The sequence below is a fragment of the Hemiscyllium ocellatum genome, chromosome 44 (assembly GCF_020745735.1).
Source record: "Hemiscyllium ocellatum isolate sHemOce1 chromosome 44, sHemOce1.pat.X.cur, whole genome shotgun sequence".
Taxonomy (NCBI): Eukaryota; Metazoa; Chordata; class Chondrichthyes; order Orectolobiformes; family Hemiscylliidae; genus Hemiscyllium; species Hemiscyllium ocellatum.
The window spans coordinates 91325-108202 of record NC_083444.1 but is presented as its reverse complement, the minus strand read 5'-3'; the positions used below and the strand labels follow the sequence as shown (position 1 = coordinate 108202).

The 16878-nt window shown below is 41.1% G+C and overlaps 1 protein-coding gene across 2 annotated transcripts; it reads left to right on the top strand.

The window, feature by feature from the left end:
* The first annotated feature begins 1317 nt into the window (after positions 1-1317).
* Positions 1318-15792, top strand: LOC132835314 (espin-like). Of its 2 annotated transcripts, none has more exons than XM_060854759.1 (5): positions 1318-1548; positions 5040-5179; positions 8053-8173; positions 8942-9078; positions 15575-15792. In XM_060854759.1, the coding sequence occupies exons 2-5, from the start codon at positions 5141-5143 to the stop codon at positions 15707-15709; spliced, it is 432 nt and encodes a 143-aa protein (XP_060710742.1). In that variant the 5' UTR covers positions 1318-1548; positions 5040-5140; the 3' UTR covers positions 15710-15792. The 2 variants fall into 2 exon arrangements, with proteins under 2 accessions (XP_060710742.1, XP_060710743.1); XM_060854760.1 differs by lacking the exon at positions 15575-15792 and adding an exon at positions 12989-13061.
* Positions 15793-16878: the final 1086 nt, after the last annotated feature.

Here is a 16878-nt window from a genome sequence, read left to right as displayed (position 1 = left end):
GGTTAGAGCAGGAAAGTTCAAAGGAGACATGAGAGACTAGTTTTTACACAGAGAATGGTAGGAGTCTGGAACACACTGCCTGGGGTGGTGGGGAGGCAGATTCAATTGGAGTATTTAAGGGACTTTTAGATAAGCACATGAATATCTACAAAATGGATGAATATGGACCAATGGCAGGCAGAAAGGATTATTTCATTTGGCGTCATGTTTGGCACAATATTGTGGACTGAAGGGCCTGCTCCTGTGCTGTACTATTCTGTGTTCTGTGTTCTATACTCAACCTCATACATCTAAGACCAACATACCATGAGCCTTCCTAGCTGCTTGCTGCATTGCATTGCTTGCTTTCAATGACTGGTGGACAAGGTCAGCCAAGGTCTCTTGGTTTGTCAACATTTCCCAATCTTTCACCATTTAAATAGTACTCTGCCATTCTGTTTATCATACCAGATAATTCATTTACCAATGCTAGAGTGTACTTGCCATGTATTTGCTCACTCACTCAGCTCGTTTAAATCACCTGAAGACTCTTTTATATTGTCGTCACCATTCAGGCTCTCACCTAGTTTGTTATGATCAAAACCTTTATAAATATTACTTTTGATTCCCTCATCGCAATGATTAATATATGTTGTGGACAGCTGGGGTCCAAACATTCATCCCTGCAGCATCCCACTGGTCAGCACCTTCCACTACAAAAATGACCCATTTGTTTTTACTTTCTGTTTTCTGTCAGCCAAGCCTTAATCCAAGCCAGAACATTTTCACCAACCTTGTATGCTTTCACTTTTCTAACCAATCTCCTATGTTTCTGACGAAGGATCACTGGAGTTAAAATGCTAACTGTGTTTCTGTCGACAGTTGCTGCATAATCTGCTGTGTTTTCCAGGCGCCTATGAGGGACTTCATCAAAATTAATCTGAAATCCAAGTTTGTTCTGTCAATCTAGTCCTCTTTAATTAGGTTAGTAATATCGTCAAACAATCTTCATGCATTCGTCAAACACTGTTTTCCCCTCCCAATCCAATAGTGACGACATCATGCCAGAAGGGTGTTAAGACACAAAAACAAACAGAAATTGCTGGAGAAACTCAGCAAGTCTGGCAGGATCTGTCGAGAGAAAGCAGAGTCAGCGTTTTGGGTCCAGTGACCCTCTCTTCATGATTGTTAACGGTTACTTTGGGTGAAACATATTTTCTCATTGGCCTCTGTGGGTCTGGGATGTTGCCCTTTTAAATGAGGCTGAAACAGATATCGGGTTCCCATAGACCAAAGCAGCTAATTAAAGATCTTGTGATTCCTCGCAGCCAAGAAAGTTCAACGGCAGTGCCAAAGGTGTTGATATGGTTTCAACCTCTTTTCCTGTTCAGAATCAAAGTTAATAATTTACAAGATCGACAGCAGGTGCCGGTAGAGAGGGGAGTTCGAGCTCCAGTGTTTCAATGTTAAGGACTAGCGAAAGTATCGGTCTCACCATCCCACCCCAACCCCCTCGCCTTCTGCCTGGTCCAGGGAGATCTGGCAGAGTTCCAGAGGACACTGTCGCAGGTAAGATTGGGGGAAATCTTTCTCCCTTTTACTCAGAGTCGGGGACCCTATATGATTTGAGATTTTAAAACTCAAAATGTAATATCATTAACCCTTACTCCTTCATTAGTCTGTGGGTATTTTGCAATCTCATAAAGGACTATACCCAGCCTCCCTCCGCAGCTCATTCACAACTTACCTACGTTTTTGAAAATAAATGTTAAAGTCGTCAGCTATGGGCGTGACCTCTCTGTACAGTGTGTACACTTATAGCTGCACACTTTCCACTGACCTTTGTCAATAACTGACGAAACTAAAGACCATTTCAGCTGGAGTAAACTTTGCTGACTGAGAGACCTGGTTAATAGGACCAGGCATTTCAAAGAAGTACATTGGGGGAAAAATTAAGAGGCAATACACGCCTAGATTTCCCAAGTGAGTCTGGGTCTTGATAGCATATTGAACTCCGCAGCGTGACCAAAAAATCCACATTAACCGGAATATACATAGGGGTGGGGGAGAAACGCCACCAACAGACACAAGTTTCTTCATTTAGAATTAAACAGAGTTTTGGTCACTGGCCCGTACTGTTAATATCCTGGAGACTTTGATCAGATTACCCCCTGACATTCTAAACTCCAGAGGAAACATCTGATTTGTATAATCTCTCCCGTAATTTAATCCCTGGAGTCCGAGTATCGTTCTTGTAAACCTACATTGTACTACCTCTAAGGCCTTTATATTTTTCCTGTGGTGTGGTGCCCAGATCTGCTCACAGTATTCCAAGTAAGGTCTAGCTAAGGTTTTGTATAACAGCAGCACAACTTCTGCATCCTTGTATTCCAGTTCTCTAGATACAGGAGCTGCCTTTCTTCACTAATTTATGCATCTATTTATGACATTTAAAAATCTGCGCAGTTGAACCCACAAGCCTCGTATTTAACTTCATACCATTTAGAAAATACCCTGATTTATTCCTTTTTGGTCCAAAATGGGTAACCAAAAAAGATGAGCACAGATCCAGCAAAGCTCAAACCCATCAGGGCTGAAGCAAGTTGTTTCATTACGGTCCTTTTCATCAATGTTTACAAGATATACTGCAACAACTCACCACTGTTTCTTTAACAGTATCTCCCAGCCCTATCATCAAGAAGCTGAAAAGGCAGCAGGCACATCCAACCTGATTTAGAAATGCACAATCCTGAAGCCCCTGACCTAATAGCTTAACTATATGGAGTGCAAAGGTTCAACAAGACAGCTTGCTGTCACAATCCAAAGGCCAATAAATGCTGGCCAGACCAACAATGCTCATTTCCCAGAATGGACTTCTTAAAAATGTGCTGAAAATGTGTTGCTGGAAAAGTGCAGCAGGTCAGGCAGCATCCAAGGAGCAGGAGAGTTGACGTTTCGGGCATGAGCCCTTCTTCAGGAATGAAGAAGGAATTTAAAAATGTGTGCTAGTAACCAATAAAAGGGACCATAAGGTATTGTTTTTCTGTTTTGGTCTAGGCAGTATTTTGATGACTGTGTGTTGGTTACTGTCATTCAATCTCTTTTTCTAAAATCAAACTTTGGAGCAGAGTCTCACTTCAGTTTTTAATTAGATTAGATTCCCTACAGTGTGCAAACAGGCCCTTCGGCCAACGAGTCCACACTGATCCTCTGAAGAGTAACCCACCCAGACCCATTTCCTTCTGATGAATGCACCTAACACTATGAGCAACTTAAGTATGGCCAATTCACCTGACCTGCCCATCTTTGGAGTGTGGGAGGAAACCGAAGTACCTGGAGAAAACCCAAGCAGACACAAACAGAATGTGTAAACTTCACACAGATAATCACCCTAGTGCTGTGAGGCGGCAATGCTAACCACTGAGCTACCGTGTCACCCAATTGTTACACATCTTCAAGGGGAGATTTTGTTTTGTATTCATTTTTAAACACACGTTTTAGTTCTAGTTTTTTCTCTTTCTCTGCTTTGTTTGACATCGAATTCATGCATACATATATACATGGTTTTTCATTTATGTGCTGTTTATTTCAGTTATTCAATCTGATTAATTAAGGAGATATGATGTTAACTTCTTTGTTAACTTGGGTCCTAGCTGTTTGTTTCCTTTGATTCAATTAATGGCTTCCAGAGAAATTATGAACCTAAATATGCAAGTTCAAATTTAACTCGTATGTAAAGCATTGCACATATTTTACGAAATTGTTCTTCTTACACCAGATAAATATAATCCAACTTATTCTGACAACTGAAGCCAAGCTGCATTTCAGAATATTGTTGAAGAAATGAATGTCATTGACACCTTCTGATTAGACAGTGTCCTGGAGCCTGTTGCAGTTTTCTACCGGAGAACTTCAGGCTACTGCTGGGTGCATCATCCGTTAGATATGCATTTGTTATATAATGTTCCTTTGTATAACTACTGACAAGCTGAGTTGGATTTTGACACTTCTGCAATGATCAGACATGGTGTAGCAGTGACTGAATCCCTGTGGTGACCCATTGCTTCATCTGGGAGAAAGTGAGGACTGCAGATGCTGGAGATCAGAGTCAAGAGTGAGGTGCTGGAAAAGCACAGCAAGTCAAGCAGCCTCTGAGGAGCAGGAGAATTCTCCATCATACTTGAGCATAAGTCCTTCATCAAGAATTAGGCTTGTGGGCCGAGGGGGGTGAGAGATAAACAGGAGGGGGTGTGCAAGTTGGCTGGGAATGTGATGAAGATGAGGTCAAAAGTGATAGGTCAGAGAGGAGGGTGGAGCAGATAAGTGTGAAGGAAGATGGACAGGTAGGATTGTTCAAGAGGGCGGTGCCGAGTTGGGAGGGATATGTTACACTTTTACTTTCATTAGTGAGTATTCATATGGAACTTACTGTCAGAAAATGTCATTCATAATGCCCATTTACAATGATCTTTTCAGAGCATCTTTTTCCAGTCTTTGTGATGTGACAATATTGTTGAAATAGAGCTGCTGCACAATCTCAATTTTCCATTGTTATGGCATGATCGCAAACACTGCACGAAAACCAAATTTTATTGTCAAACGTTAATTTCAGACCCCAGTAGTGTGCCAATTGCATTTTGTGTTCCAAAAATTGCATGTTTCTCAACTTCTGGATTATTGATTGCACATTCATTATTATTTAATATATTTTTAAATACAACATTGTTAGTGGTAGACAACAAGACTGGAGCAGCAGTTGCCTGAATCAGTTTCTGGTGAGAAGTGATAAGAACCACATGCATTACTGAAGGATCTTAATTTGGTGGGTTAAAGTCAATGATGAGACTCTATATTGTTGGTTGAAAGATATGAACCAAGTGGGATGAGTCCATGATAGAGTACACATGGGTTGAAGTTTAGATGCAGCCTTGATGCCTTTTTTTTATCACTTTTTACTTGATGCTTTTGTTTGTATTTACTTTAGATATGTGACTGGGCGCATGAAATATTCCTTGAATATCTATTGCAAACACATTGTGTGTTCTGATATCTTGTTTCAGAGGAAGCTACAGTTTCCTGCTTTTAGCAGAGTTAGATCTATACTGGAGAATTGATCACTGGCCGGAAAAGTTTGGAATAATTGCTACACTACCCTCAGTGCATGAGACATTTCCCACAAAGAAACATGGATAAAGAAATGGTAAGATTGTTTTAAAACTAGCTCCTGATGTCAACAAATGTTGCTGTTCGTTTTTGAATACCCAGCTGCTTTGCTATTGATGATTGTGGTGGCTGGAGGAGTCTGCTGTCGTTACTCAGATGGGTATAATATGACTGCAGTGCTGTGAAAATGTGGTTTACTCTCAATGTCACTGTTCAAAGGGCATTGCATAAACCATATCTTCTGCACCAGTTTAAGGTGATGACCCACCAACACCTGCTATAGGTGTGCAAGAAATAGTGATCCCTGAATTCCAGTGGTAGGAATAAGGTACCCTTCAGAACTGCCACCTAATCACAGACTGTCCAACGAGCAGCCAAAGGATCATGGCCTTGTGGTATTAGCTTAGACTGTTCCTACCTTAGGCCCAGATTTGAACCTCATGACCGATTGTGCAATATGAAGTCAGTAAAACAATGACCATAAAACTTTGTTTTTGTTTTTGTTCGTTCATGGGACGTTCATTGCTGCTGGCTAGCATTTTTATTGCCTGACCTGATTGCCCTGAGAAGGTGATGGTTAGCTGTTTCTTGAACCATTGCGGTCCACATGCTGTGATTTGACCTATAATGCCATTAGGGAGGGAATTCTAGGATTTTGACCCAGCGACAGTGAAGGAATAGAGATCTATTTCCAAGTCATGATAGTGAGTGGCTTAGAGAAGATGCAGGTGGTGGTGTTCCTTGTTTTTACTGCCTTTGTCTTTCTAGAGGGAAGTGGACATGGGTTTGGAAGTTGGTGTCTAAGAATCCTTGGTGAATTTCTGCAGTGTGTCTTGTAGATAGTACATACTGCTGCTACTGAGTATCAGTGATGGAAAGAGTTGGATGTTGGTGGAAGTGGTGCCAGTCAAGTGGATTGTTTTGTCCTGGATGGAGTTGAGCTTCTTGAAAATTGTTAAAGCTGCCCCCATCCAGGGCAAGTGGTGAGTATTCCATCACACTCCTGACTTGTGCCTTGCAGATGGTGGACAGGCTTTGGGGATTCAGGAGATTTTACTTGCTGCATTATTCCTAGCCTTTGACCTGTTCTCATAGCTGCTGCATTTATGTGGTGAGTCCAGTGAGTTTCTAATCAATGGTAATCCCAAGTATGTTGATAGTCAGAGATTCAGAAATAGTATCACTTTTGAATGTCAATGTTAAATTATTTCTTGTTGAAGATGGAGATTGCTTGCATATATGTGGTGCAAATTTTACTTGCCACTTGTCAACTGGATATTGTGTAGATCTTGTTTCATTTGAACATTGACTGAAATGGGTCTATGGGGAGCCATGACCAATGCTGATCCAGCAGAACCAACATCTATTGTCTTTATTTGCTCTGGCCTACATGCGGCTCCAGATCAGAGCAACGTGGGTGACTTTTGGTGGCAGTTGCCCTCAGGACCATAAACGATGGCTTTGCCTACATTGCACACACTTCATGAATGAAGTTTCAAAAAATTACTCCTGCACAAAGGCATGAGACCATAGTAAGTTCAATCCTTCAAATGACTTCTCACTGGCACCTGGACTCCAAATGCACATTAGTGGATCAGTCTTTTTGTCTGAACAGCAAAAAGAGGTATTTGTGTGAATGCTGTCATGTGTTTTACCTACGTTTTTGCAATGTTGGACTGCTCTATCGTTAGAATGAAACAACTTGATGTAGTTTAACTGGAAGGTCACCATACCTCAGGTGAGGAGAGAAGTTGAGAAAGAGAATCCTTCAGTTGGTGCAGAAATTGAACCCACACTGTTGGCATCACTCTTGCTGCAACACAGGTGAAGCCCTCTGTTAATCAAACCAAATACCCAGAAGAACTCCCATCTCCTTAGAATCTGTTAAAATAGGAGTGATTGACAACTCAAATTCCACTATTTAAAGAAAATAACTTCAGTTTATTTTCTAACTGAGTGAACACTAAACAACAATTCTCAATTCTAAGCCCCTTTCTCTTAACTGTTTATGTGCCTCCAGCTCTAACAAATGCTGTTCCAATAAGACACTTGAAATTAAGTTGATGTTATTTTAATAAAACCAGTCAGCTATTCTCATCTTCTGTGATGCCACTCTTCCAAATGCTAAATATCCTGGGTCGTCATCTTTCTTCTTACTTGAGAATGTTTCATATGAAAAAGTACCTTTTTGACAGTGTTTCCTAATGTCTGAGAGCAAGATGTTAGCTCTCCATGTGTTTCTGTCTCAATGTTGGTTGCTCTCTGACCAATTTTCAAAAGGCCTGCATTTTATGCCTCCCTAACGTTGGATCATTTCATTGTTGGCAAAATAATAAATTTAAACTTGATTGGATTTTAGTATCCTGGGGAATAACTTGAACTCATTAAATTCAAATTCTCAAAACAGCAACCAAAAACTTTGGTATCCCTTTCACAGATAAATGTTACATGTTATCAATTTTCCAGGACTTGCTGGGACTGCCAACTAGTCATATCATTTGTCATCTCTCTCCATTCAAAGCAACATTTCTTCTCCTAAATGTACAGTACACACCTTCAACCTCATAACACTTTGCATTGTAAATCAGTTGTCCAGTAAACTCACTAAATGATCCCCCATGTTTTCACTTTCAACGAATACATTATCAGGACATTCAGGGTAATGCTGCTCAGCATTTCTATACACCGCTCATGTGGGTGTGTTTGAAAATCAGGGAAAGTGTTTGCATTAAATCCAATTTGAGGTGACCCCAATGTCCTGTGACGTGGAGAATTTGAGTTGAAGTGACTTTTCTCTAATTGGCACAACATTTCAGTTGAAATGTTATGAGGTCTTGAATTGAATATTTGGTCATGTGCTGTCTTCAATTGACATTGCCATTAATGACAGTCTTTTTTTTAACATTTCAGGACTCTCCATCATCTTACAGCCACAGGATAGTGCCAACATCCCTTCCACAGTCCAACTATCCAATGTCTCCTCCACCAGCATGTAATGGGACAACATCTCCCATTCGGTTTCCAAGTGAAGGTCAGTTCAGTGGTGGAATTTTCTTTTTGAAAGTGGACACGAGAGTATGTTAAATCCTGATGTATGTTTGAGATACAAAACATTAAAATCCAACCTCACTATTGGGTATTTTGTGTGGAATGAAGTTAGACTATCTCAACTCTGCAAATTCTGACCAAATCCTACAATACATATCTATCCATTCTTCACTATTAAATAATAACCTGTCATGAAGACAGCAGAATACCTGGAGTAGCAAAATTTTAAATTTCAGATCATACTTTGTGTCAATTGAAACTTTTATTCCAAATCTGTTTCTTTTATGATCTTTATCTTAACAATTTCTGGATTACGGAGTAGCTGTCGTGTGGAGAAGGCTATGCAATTGGCTGAAATGAAATGAAATGAAATGAGGTAGGTGGGCATTTGTATAGAAACAACACCAGCATTAGACCTATTGGACTAAATGATATGAAATTCTTATGTACCAACCAAAGAAGAAATATAACTTTTACACCTCCACTCGACAGACTAAAGTTGTTATGTTTTATGGATGGTAATTAGCCTTTTTCTGTGCTGACAGTAAATGCTCAAATCAGGTTGAGGAGACACTAATTTTAGTCATCTTCTGCTGTGCAGTCCATATTTACATATTTAGCACAAGTTTATTGTTGTTGTCCATTGTCTGATGCTCACCAGACAAATATATACGTGACTGTATTGTACATATCTCTGTTTAACATATACTGTATCTGCTTGTAACATAAAAATTATTTACTCACTTTGCAGGGCAAGTGTATTTCAACATGACCTCCCCTTCTTCAAGCAACGAAGAACTGTTGTGCGAGCTGAAGGCTGGAAAAGTCCTGAGGCCGATACAACAGTCTAAAGGCCTAACAACAATATTTTCTGGCAGTGGAAGCAATGTGAGTGGGGAAGAACAACAGACATATGTTTTATCGATAGTAACTTTATCAGTTAATTGCTCTGCTTTGCAAAGTTTGACATGCCAAATATAAAAACCACTTTGCATAATTTTTGACAACCAAAGGATAATCTATTCTAATTGTAAAACACAATGAAACATTTTTAAGTGATTCAAAAGAGCATTGAAAATAAAATTATATTAGGAAAAGGTGTTCAAAAGCATGGTTGGAAAATAGATTTTAAGAAATATTTTTCAAGGAGGAGAAAGGTATAGGAAGGGAATTTTAGAGTGTAGGACCCAAGAATGTGTCAGCCAGCTGATAATATTCAGGGGACCAGGCTTCGAATCCTGTCATGACAGAGTGGAATTTGAATTCATTTTTTAAAAAATGGTCTAAAATTAAGTATCTACTGATTTCCATGAAATCATTGTCGATTGTTGGAGAAAAACCCATCTGGTTCACTAAAGAACCAGGGAAGAAAATCTGCCATCCTTACCTGGTCTGGTCCACGTGACTCCAGATCCACAGCAGTGTGGTTGACTCACAATTGCCTTCTGAAATGGCCTAACAAGCCATTCAATATCGAACATTACAGCGCAGTACAGGCTTTTTGGCCCTCGATGTTGTGCTGACCAGTGGAACCAATCTGAAGCCTATCTATCCTACATTATTCCATTTTGCTCCATATGTTTATCCAATGACCGTTAAAATGTTCTTAAAGTTGGCGAGTCTACTACAGTTTCAGGCAGCCCTTAGTACTCTGAGTAAAGAAACGACCTCTTACGTCTGTTCTGTATCTATCACTCATCAATTTAAAACTAGTCTCCTCATGCTAGCCATCACTATCTGAGGAAAAAGGCTCACTCTCCACCTTATCTAACCCTCTGATTATCTTTATTGAGACATATGAGTCACCTCTCAACCTTCTCCTCTCTAACGAAAACAGCATCAAGTCCTTCAGCCTTTCTTCATAAGACCTTCCCTCCATACCAGGCAACATCCTAGTAAATCTCCTCTGAACCCTTTCCAAAGCTTCACATCTTCCTATAATGCAGTGACCAGAAATGAACGCAGTACTCCCAGGTATTGCCACACCAGAATTTTGTACAGCTGCAGCATGACCTCGTAGCTCCAAAACTCAATCCCTCTACCAATAAAAGCTAAGGCACTGTATGCTAACTTAACAACTCTATCGACCTGTGTGGCAATTTTCAGGGATCTATGTACATGGACACAGATCTCTCTGCTCATCTGCACTACCAAAAATCTTACCATTAACTCATTCAGCTGTATCAATCGCTAAAAAGTCTCAAAAAATGAAACAGGATAGATCATGGCTGGCACGGTGGCACAGTGGTTAGTGCTGCTGCCTCAGCGCCAGAGACCTGGGTTCAATTCCCGCTCAGGCGACTCTGTGTGGAGTTTGCACATTCTCCCCGTGTCGGTGTGGGTTTCCTCCGGGTGCTCCGGTTTCCTCCCACAATCAAAAAAAATGTGCAAGTTAGGTGAATTAGCCATGCTAAATTGCCGGTAGTGTCTGGGTGGGTTGCACTTCGGCGGGTTGGTGTGGACTTGTTGGGCTGAAGAGCCTGTTTCCACACTGTAGGTAATCTAATCTAATCACCTGGCATCGACCTAGGCACTGGAAAAACAACAGCAGAAACAGCCCTGTCAACCCTGCAAAGTCCTCTTTACTAACATCTGGGGGCTAGTGCCAACATTGGGGGAGCTGTCTCTCAGACTAGTCAAGCAAAAACCTGACATTGTCTGTAAGGTATGATACCGTGAGTATGACTGTCCCAGACACCACCATCACCATCCCCATCCCTGGATATGTCCTGCCCCACAGGCAGGACAAACCCAGCAGAGGTGGTGGTACAGTGGGATACAGTAGGGAGGGAGTTGCTGTGGGAGTCCTCAACATTTGACTCAAGACCCCATGACATTTCATGGCTTCAGGTCACACAAAGTCAAGGAAATCTCCTGATTACCACATACCATCCTCCCTCAGTTGATGAATTAGTATTCCTCTATGTTGAACAACACTTGGAAGAAGCACTAAGGATGGCAAGGACACACAATGTACTCTGGATGGGGGATTTTAATGTCCCCCCACCAAGAGCAGCACTACTGATTTGAACTGATCGGGTGCTAAAGGACATAGCTGCTAGACTGGATCTGTGGTAGGTGGTGAGGGAACCAACAATAGGGAAAAAACATACTTGTCCTCATCCTCATCCTCACCAATCTGCTGGCTGCAGATGCACCTGTCCATGACAGTATTGGTAAGATGACCACTGTACAGTCCTTGTGGAGACAAAGTCCTGCCTTCACATTGAGAATACCCTTAATGTGTGGCACTATCATTATGTTAAATGAGACAGACTTCGATCAGATCTAGCAACTCTGGTCTGGGCATCCATGAGACGCTGTGGGCCATCAACAGCAGCAGAATTGTACTCCAACACAATCTGTAACCTCATGGCCCAGCATAACTCCCACTCAACCACTACTATCAAGGCAGGGATCAATGGAGAGTGTGGGAGGACATGCCAGGAGCAGCACCAGGCATACCTGAAGATGAGGTGTCAACCTGGTGAAGCTATCAAACAGGACTACTTGCATGCCAAATGGTATAAGTAGCAAGTGATGGACAGAACTAAGCAATTCCACAACCAACAGATCAGTTCAAAGCTCTGCAGTGTTTCCACATCCAGTTTTGAATGGTGGTGGAGAATTAAACATTGCACTGGAAGAGGAGGCTCCACAAATATCCCCATCCTCAATGATGGAGGAACCCAGCACATCAGAGCAAAAGACAAGTCTGAAACCTTTGAAGCAATCTTCATCTTGATGTGCGGAGTGGACAATCCGTCTCACCTCTTCCAGTGGTCCCCAGCATCACAGATACCAGTCTTCAGCCAATTCTGTTCATTCCACATGATAGTAATAAACAGTTGGAGACATTGGATACTTCAAAGGCTATAGATCCTGATAACATTCTGGCAATAGTACTGAAGACTTGTGCCAAACTGATCTACTCAACAATGTGGAAAGTTGCCCCTCTACATAAAAAGCAAGGCAAATCCAACCTGGCTAATTACTGCCCCATCAGTCTCCTCTCCATCATCAGTAAACTGATGGAAGGGGTCATCAACAATGTTATCAAGCAGCACTTGCTCAGCAATAACCTGTTCACTGGTGCCCAATTTCAGTTTTGCCAAAGTCACTCAGCTCCTGACCTCATTACAGCCTTTGTTCAAACATGGACAAAACAGCTGAATTGCAGAGGAGAGGTGAGAGTGGCAGCCCTTGACATCAAGGCTTCATTTGAGTGTGACATCAAGGAGTCCTAGTAAAACTGGAATCAATGAGTATCGGGGCAAACTTTCCACTGATTGGAGTCATACCTGATGCGTAGGAAGATGAGTTGTGGTTGTTGGTCAGTCATCTCAGCTCCAGGATATCTCTGCAGGAGCCTCTCCGGGTAGTGTTCTAGGCCCAACCATCTTCAGCTGTTTCAATGGCTTTCCCTCTGTCATAAGGTCAAAAGTGAGGATGTTCACTGTGCAATCAAGGTTTAGCACCATTTGCCACTTGTCAGATTATGAAGCAGTCCGTGTTTAAATGCAACAAGATCTGGTGTTACAGCATGGTGGAGAACCCTCCTGCTAATTAAACCAAGCTCTCAGAAAAGCTCACCTCGCCCTTCATCTGTTAAATCGACTGTTGGAGAATTCCCAAATTCCACTATTTAAAGAAAATAATATAAATTTATTCTTTAACTTTAAAAGTGAACATTAAACAATAATTATTTACAAATTTAAGCCTCCTTTCTCAAATGTTTCTTATCTGTATCTAACTCGATAACAATATACTGTTCCAATTTGATTTCAAAACCCCACAGTGCCTGTCATCTCCTTTTGGCTGAGGATCTCTCTGGGTTGTCTTCTGGCATTTACTGCAAAGATGTTTCATATGCAAAAGGTACCTTTTGATAGAGTGTGTTTTGAATGGCAGTTACACTCTGTCTAACATTCAACCTGTTTGCTTCTTGATACCCCGAACATTGGATCTTCTCATTGGTTTGAGGTTGGCAAAATCAATTAGCCTGGGGCATAATGTAAAATGATTGGCTAGATTCAAATTATTGTCAGTACAACTCAGGTATCTAGTTCACAGCCAAATGTTACATAATTTCAATTTTCCTGTGCACTCTGAGACTGCTAGCTAGTCATATGACAGATGTTTGCAAGCTCTGTGCAAAACAGCATTAACTCTGTCTTAAAGGTGCAGTACACACCTTCAACTTCATAACACTGGACAACATCCAGGATTGGGCTGACAAGTGGCAAGTAACATTCACCCCATACAAATGCTATGGCATGACCATCACAAATAAGAGGCAATGTAACCATTTCCCCTTGACATTCAATGGTATTACTATCAGTCTAGACCGCCACTATCAACATTCTGGGGGTTATCATTGACCAGAAACTCAGCTGGACTCGCCAAATAAATGCATTGGCCACACAAGAGTAGGTCGAAACTGAGAATACTGTGGCGTGTAACTCACCTCCTGATATCCATATTCTGTCCACCATCCACAAGGCACAGGTCAGGAGAACAAGGAAATACTTCCCACTTGCCTAGATGCAACAGCTCCAACAACACTGAAGAAGCTTGACACCATCCAGGTAAAGCAGCCTACTTGATTGGCACCACATCCACAAGCATCCCCTCCCTCCATCACCAATGCTCAGTAGCAGCAGTGTGTGCCAGCTACAAGATGCACTGCAGAAATTCACCAAAGATCCTCATACAGCACCTTCTAAGCCCATGACCATTTCCATCTAAAAGTACAAGGGCAGCAGGTACATGGAAACACTGCCACCTTCAACTTCCCCCTACAAACCGCTCACCACCCTGACTTGGAAATATATCACTGTTCCTTCACTGTCACTGGATCAAAATCCTGGAATTCCCTCCCTAATGGGATTATGAGTCAACCCACAGTAGATGGACCGCAACAGTTCAAGAAGGCAGCTCACCCCCACCTTCTTAAGGGGAGGCTAGGGACCGGCAATAAATGCTGGCCTAGCCAGTGATGTCCACACCCTACAAAGGAATGAAAAAAGTATCAAAACACAAGAAGCTATAATAGGGAGGTGCAGAGATCTTGAATGTTGCAGAGTGTAGGTGGTTAGGGATGAGGTGAAGCAAGACCATAGAAGGATTTGAAAACTTGAGGTGTTGCCAAATTAATGATTAGTGTAAGTCAGCAAGCACAGGAGTGATGGTGGAACAGGACTTGGTGGGGCTTTAAGGATCCAGACAAGTAAGATTTGGATGACCTGAATTTTCTGTAGTGTTGAAGATGGGAGGGAGCAAAGGTGCATTTGATAGACAACTCCAGAACTAACACAGTGAAGATTTCAGTAGAGAATGGGCTGTGGCGATGACAGAAAAGGCTGATTTATTCTGGAAAAGAAAATTAAAAGGTAAAGTCACCACAGTCCCAGAAGACCATAGGTCTATTATTTCATAAGAGAGCCAGATAACTGGTGGTATGTTTAACCTGAGTGTCACCACACCTCGGGCAAAGTTGAGAAGGTGCGATCTTCATGGTAACCTCGCCAAATGTGGGAATTGAAACTGTGTTGTTGGTGTCACTCTGCATCACAAACCCGCTGTCCAGTCAGTTAAGAAATTAGCTGCCTGGTGGTGAAGATATTGGGTTACAAACTTGTTTTTGGGGTCTCAAAGGTTTGCAACATTGCAACAGTTGGTTTGATCACAGTTGCCTTGAAGAGATTGCTCTTGAAGATGAGGTTAAACAAATTCTGGTGGGGATTTCAGACAATGGCTTTGGTCTTTGCAATTATCCCTGAAGATTTCTAACTCTTTCTGTCTGATGAGCAACATAGTAAATCACTGTGGATGAATCAAGAGGTGCTGGTTAAGTGGAGATGAATTTTGAATGTTTATGTGGAATTGTACAGTCTTGTGTACTATAGTAGACTCTCTACCTCTTGGACAGAAGGATTAGGCCAGGTCCCACATCATAACATGTCAAAACAAGTTGATTAAAGATGTATCTGTGCAGTTTGCTGTTGTGGTTTTGATAATATTGCCAAGAGGTAGCTTATGTGTTCAAAATGAGAATGCTGAGAAATTATATTTGGGAAGATACAGAAGCTGCTGTGGGAATGAGAAGAGAGACCATTAAAGTTGACTCTTTGACTATGACTGGATGGAACCAGGCAAAAACAGTCCTATCCATTGGACAACAGAGAAATTTTCAGAAGACTAGTGTGGTCATACATTTCAAAAGTGCAGCAGAAGGTTAGCTTACTAGTATTACTGTACTAAAAGTAGGATAGTGGACTTGTATGATGGGCAATGTTTTTATGAGAATATCGAAGGTCACAACAGAGATGCAGATAAATGTTATTATTTTGACTGATACTTGAACAACTGCAATTGTTTTCAGAACCAATGGTTAAACACGGGACATGGAAAAGTGCCACTACATGGGCGAGTGCAATCGTTGCATGGGAAGACTTCGAACCCAACAGCAGCTGGTGTTCATGGCAGATCAAGCTCTGATCGCAAATCTTCAATATAAACAAAAACAAAATGGGGAATAGGGCAGTTAAAGTGAGCTAATAGTAGAGATTTCATTTCTTATTAAATTCATTTTAAATTATATTGCTTAATTGTCAAGTGTCTTTACTTTCCTATGATTTCAGATTTTTGCCCTGGTTGCATTTGCTGAAATTGACTGGGGTTCTCCTAGAATAGATGAGCATTATCATCACAATATGTCACTGTTATCCTTGATTGTAGAGCCATCTATTGAGATAGTTTGTTTCTCAGCATCAGTGGTTCAGTTCCAAATTTATTGAGACAGATGATAGTCATGCTATTTGCAAGTTTCAATTCTACTCCATTGTTACTGAGCAGAATGGGTTAGATTGTTCTTGATCAATGTGAAACTCTCAGTCTGCAGAGAAATAACAAGTACATTGGGCAGTGATATTTTTTAACCAAATGGATGAACTTATAGCTCAAATTGAAACAAATGTGTACCAATAGCATTATATATAGAAATGATTACCAGAGCCAAGACACTTCCAAGGAGATTTGGAAGGACAAGAAGAAAGCAAAAGAAGATGGATAGTTTTGTTGGTCAATGATGAAATCTATACACCAGTCAATAATTCTTGGTTTGAAGTATCAAAATCAGAATCAGTTTGAGTTGAGATAAAATCACAAGGGGTTCAGCAAAAATGGGGAAGGAAGTGAAAGGGGGATCTGAGTGGACAGTATTGATTTAAGGAGAACATTGAAATGTTAGAGAGAAAGGGCTAAAAAAAAATGAAGTTTTTCACCTAGGACTGCATACATTTTGCTGTGTATTGGGTGCGTGGAATTCTGTCTGGATTCTGTCCATTTGAATACATAATTTGTCTTTTGCCATTATTTAAACAAAACCATTATCCAGTTTCATTAATAGAGTTTTACTAGAGTGAATAGCAAATGAGTGACAGAGCCCAGCAATGATTTTGGAATAATTAATTTGTTCTCCATTGCTTGGGTTTTTCACTGATTTGAGCAGAAGCTCCCCAGTGGAAATTTTGCGATGGTGGGAAATTCTCTGATATAACTTTGTGGATGTCCCAGGTTTTATAACAATGGTTTTGGTGTGGCTGGCTAGGTTACTGCCCAGATGGCAGTTAAAGATCACCCCTAGGTGGGACAGCAGATGTCCTTCCCTCAAGGGCATTGGAGAAC